The sequence below is a fragment of the Borostomias antarcticus genome (assembly GCF_949987555.1).
Source record: "Borostomias antarcticus genome assembly, contig: scaffold_845, whole genome shotgun sequence".
NCBI classification, from domain to species: Eukaryota; Metazoa; Chordata; class Actinopteri; order Stomiiformes; family Stomiidae; genus Borostomias; species Borostomias antarcticus.
In genome coordinates, this window is record NW_028176039.1 from 2,501 (window position 1) to 7,500 (window position 5,000).

The 5,000-nt window shown below is 49.8% G+C and overlaps 1 protein-coding gene across 1 annotated transcript in view; it reads left to right on the forward strand.

Moving 5' to 3' along the window:
- The first annotated feature begins 3,610 nt into the window (after positions 1–3,610).
- The window catches only part of arpc1a (actin related protein 2/3 complex, subunit 1A), an 8,055-nt gene continuing 6,665 nt past the window's right edge, over positions 3,611–5,000 (forward strand). Inside the window, exons 1-3 of the mRNA XM_084462805.1 lie at positions 3,611–3,822; positions 4,351–4,445; positions 4,787–4,891. Coding sequence (XP_084318931.1) covers positions 4,382–4,445; positions 4,787–4,891 — 169 coding nt within the window. The 5' untranslated portion in view covers positions 3,611–3,822; positions 4,351–4,381. The remainder of the gene's footprint in view (positions 3,823–4,350; positions 4,446–4,786; positions 4,892–5,000) is intronic.

Sequence of the window (5,000 nt, forward strand, 5' to 3'; positions counted from 1 at the left end):
GTGTGTATGTGTGTGTGTGAGAGAGAGAGAGAGAGAGAGAGAGAGAGAGCAGAATGTGTGTGTGTGTGAGAGAGAGAGCAGAATGTATGTGTGTGTGTGTGTGTGTGTGTGTATGTGTGAGAGAGAGAGAGAACAGAATGTGTGTGTGTGTGTGAGAGAGAGAGAACAGAATGTGTGTGTGTGTGTGAGAGAGAGAGAGAGAGAGAGAGAGAGAACAGAATGTGTGTGTGTGTGTGTGAGAGAGAGAGAACAGATAGTGTGAGAGCCTGTTTCTCCAGGATTAGCAGGGAGTTATTTTGGTCTCTTCATCCTTTAATGTCCTGAATTCAACCAGGTGAGAAACAGGTTACCATGGAGACAGTGATGCACGCCAGTGGTGTGGGTCTGACTGATAAAGGGGTCCAGCTACTCTCAAGAGCTCGTTAACTGAAACGGTGTCATACCTATGTCAGGGATGATTAAGAGGTGGGTATACAGGACTGTGTCCATGGTGAAAGACGTGTGTGTACCCTGGACTAGAGAGCTGTGAGATCAGGTGCAGTTCACCTAGAGGGAGGTGGTACTATATTGATCATCTAGAGAGAGGAAGTGCCTCATTGATCTAGAGGGAGGACGTACTTCACTGATCATCTAGAAGTAGGTGGTACTTTATCACCGGGGAGAAATTACAGTGAACTTCCACACTCAGGAAAACTAGTTCAGACACAATCCCTGATTGGCCAGTTGGCCCTAATTACTGTACCTTTAAAAAAAAAAGAAAAAAGAATCTGTCCCTGTCTGGCCAGGACCCCTCCCTGTAACCGTGACAACTATGAACGCAGGCCGACAGTGTCCGAGGAAAATGCACACAGAGATACAGAGGTTTGCGTATTTAGCTGATAAAATGCTAGAATAGTCCCAATACTTATGTAGACCAGTGACCCTTGACCCATCACACTCTTCAGGTTATAGAACTCCAAACAGAACCGTATGGAACCCTTTAGACGAGGCAGTTTGGAATCCAAAATGGTTCAGACCCAGAAAGTATTTCCTCAGAAGGACACCACAGTTACCGGAAACACGGATACACATCAAGAAACATTTATTTAAATCAAACCTTCACATGAAGGCTACATGTTAAAAACGACAGCAGACGGAGAACAGCACGTTGACCAGGCCAGTAGGGTCAGAGGAGGATGTGGGTCGTGGCCGGGTCAGCAGCAGGTCTTCCTGGTGACGTGGAGGACCCGGAGACAGTGTGGGCAGGTGTGATAGGCGTCTTTGAAGTGCCTGACAAAAAATGGAATGAGGCAGCAGCCCAGCACCAGCCTGTAAGAGAAGAGGAAAAAACAGTCAGCCAGCCAGTCATTCCTGCAGTCAGTCAGTCAATCAGCCAGCCAGCCAGCCAGCCAATCAATCAAATCAATCAATCAGCCAGTCAGCCAGCCAGCCAGCCAGCCAATCAATCAGCCAGCCAGCCAGCCAGCCAGTCAGTCAGCCAGTCAATCAGCCAGTCAATCAGCCAGTCAATCAGCCAGTCAATCAGCCAGCCAATCAATCAGCCAGCCAGTGAGACAGTCAGTCAGGCAGTCAACCAGTCAGCTAGGCAGTCCACAAGCTTAGGCGTCAGCTCTAAACAGTTGTAGTATGAGGATATGAGAAGTCTGTGTGTTTTCCCAACCACACGTTATGAACACAGAGGCTGTAGCGATGTGAGATGATGCGCGTGCGCGCGCGTGTGTGTGTGTGTGTGTGTGTCCTCCTCACCCACACAGTACGAAGACCAGACACATGACCCAGGCGTACGTGCCGGCGTGGAAGGTGACCAGCGTGGTGACCTCGGTCTGACAGAAGGGGCAGGGGGCGGGACCTGGGGAGCGGCCCAGCTCCGCCTCAAAGCTGACGAATCGGGGCTTGGGGGGCGACTGCCCGGGGTACCCTGGGGGGGGGGGGGGGGGGGGGGGGGCGACGAGGGAGAAGACGGGAGAAAGGAGTCAGTGTACACAGATTTTTAAAAGGGAATGTACAGTGTATGTGTGTGTGTGTACCAGGTAAAGGTGTTGGGGCCGGGCAGTAGATCCCCTCTCTACGGGTGATTTCTCTGGGGTGAGAGCTGTAGACCCCCACATGAGGCTCTGCTTTACTCTGCCCTGAAACGGACACACACACACACAGTAAAACTCTTGCATTACAGTTAACAGAAACGGCAGAGGGAGGAGGCATATATTTCAGCAGTAACATCTGAGCAGTATTTCAGTAGTATTTGAGTATTTGAGCAGTACAGTACTTCAGAAATATCTGAGCAGTATTTCAGTAGTATGAGGAGTATTTTAGAAGTATTTGAGCAGTACTTCAGAAATATCTGAGCAGTATTCCAGTAGTATTTGAGGGGGACAGACCTACCTGGTACGATGAAGGGAGGGGGTGGAGAGGGGAAGGGCTCCTCGGTATTAATAACTGAATCATCCACCTGGGTTGAGGATCTGAGACAAGGAAGAATAAGCTACATGCAAACACTGTGTGTGTGTGTGTGTGTGTGTGTGTGTGTGTGTGTGTGTGTGTGTGTGTGTGTGTGTGTGTGTGTCTGTGTTCCCAAACCTCCTCCTCCTTTAGCCCACAATCTCTCAGTAACAAGTTGCTTTGACAATAATATTATTAATGTTATTACTGCATTTAAACATGCTCACCTTGCCAGACTGTCTGTCCGAATCCGACTGCCTGCTGGAGTCTGAAGGAATAGCGTGATGGTGTGTTTCATGTCTGTGTTCGTTACTGGTGTGACATGTGGAAGATTCAGCAGCTAGCTTGTGCCAGGTGAATGTTGAGGGTGTTGATTGGCATCCTCATCTCCTCTGATTGGCCAGTAAGCCTATCACCAGGGAACAGCCAACAGGTGCGCCAGACACAGGTAGGTAGGTAGGTAGGAAGGAAGGAAGGAAGGAAGGAAGGTAGGTAGGTAGTTAGGTAGGTAGGTAGGAAGGAAGGAAGGAAGGAAGGAAGGAAGGAAGGTAGGTAGGTAGGTAGGTAGGTAGGAAGGAAGGAAGGAAGGTAGGTAGGTAGGTAGGTAGGAAGGAAGGAAGGAAGGTAGGTAGGTAGGTAGGTAGGTAGGTAGGAAGGAAGGAAGGAAGGAAGGTAGGTAGGTAGGTAGGTAGGAAGGAAGGAAGGAAGGAAGGAAGGTAGGTAGGTAGGTAGGTAGGAAGGAAGGAAGGAAGGAAGGAAGGTAGGTAGGTAGGTAGGTAGGTAGGAAGGAAGGAAGGAAGGAAGGAAGGAAGGTAGGAAGGTAGGTAGGTAGGTAGGTAGGTAGGAAGGAAGGTAGGTAGGTAGGTAGGTAGGTAGGTAGGTAGGTAGGTAGGTAGGTAGGTAGGTAGGAAGGAAGGAAGGTAGGTAGGTAGGTAGGTAGGTAGGAAGGAAGGAAGGAAGGAAGGAAGGAAGGAAGGAAGGTAGGTAGGTAGGCAGGTAGGCAGGCATGTGAGTTAGGCCCAAGAGCTCCTCTATAGGACAACCATAGACACGTCCCTTTTCTTTTTATGACAAATATACGTAATACCCTTCCCCTCCCACCAGGGGCAGGTGTCTGAACCAAACACTAGGGCGCAGGACTGTGGGCTGACATTCCTGAGTGTGGATATGATCCAGCCAGCTAGCCGCATGCTAAGCTAACCCCGCTACAGGTCCCACCTCCTCCACGTTTCCCGTCTCTCTTGACATCCCCTCTCATTCCTGGACGAATTCGTGTCGACTGCCCAGAGTCCGCGAATTCAAGTCCATTCCTTTGAGAAGAACCAGGCTCTCCATTCCCAAACCCCTCTAAGCGGAGAAGATAGCTCATCTGTCAGATCCCTGGTAAGTTAGCATGCGGAGCTAACGCTAGCACGCCGCCGTCAGCGGCCTGGGAGACGGCTCTACTCCCGTAGGAAAGGCCAAGGCTGCAACTCCCTGGACAAGGCCCTAGATTTTTAACTCGCACATAAACACAGTTTCATCGCTGAACTGACATTTATGACAGGTAATGGTTCTCTTACACGGATAACACTCTGAATTTGAAATAATTAGCTATTATTTGGGGGGACTTATCTTCGCAACTGCCGTGCGTACCGGCGGAATGAGCCTAGCTTAGCTTCGGGATGCTACCTGCTACCTGTCATCCCAGCTAGCCGGTTAGCTACAGTGTCTGATTCATTTATTGATGCTTAACATTTGGTTTCGCATCTTCTGATAATATCTGTTTGAGCCTTGAGCCCAAACACCTTGATTTACCAGCTTGACACTCGTGTTTGTGCGACAGTAGTGAAGATGGCGTTAGCTAGCTAGTTAGATAACTGTCCCACTAGCCAGCTGCTCTTCAGGGACTCTCTCTCTCTTCGTCCCCAGACTCATCCAGTCATCAGCCACACCCAACACCATGTCCCTGCACCAGTTCCTGATAGAGCCCATCACCTGCCACGCCTGGAACCGGGACCGGAGCCGTAAGCCTTCATCCACCCACCCTCCTCCACCTCCGGATCACATCCCTAAATATTGAGCTAGACATCCTGAGATACCCTGAGTAATGTCAGCTACCTAACTAGTCATCTAACTTAACTTGCACAAATTGCAATATCTCTCCATTCACTGATTGGATGGAGGGATGGAGGGATGGATGGATGGATGGATGGATGAACTGACCTCTTTTTAATGTCAAAGCTTTACCTCGGGCTCTACCATTACAAACTACACGGTCACAGACCCATATCCACACCACCAACCATAGCCTGATAGTGTTTGAATTCAGTCAGTGGTCTCTGGTCTCTCTTGGTCTCTCTTGTAGAAATAGCCATCAGCCCCAATAACCATGAGGTTCACATCTATAAGAAGAGCGCCAACCAATGGGTGAAGATCCACGAGCTGAAGGAGCACAATGGACACATCACAGGTACTGCCTGTCTGCCTGCCTGCCTGTCTGTCTGCCTGTCTGTCTACCTGTCTGTCTGTTCTGTCTGCTTGTCTGTCTGCCTGCCTGCCTGTCTGCCTTTGTCTACCTG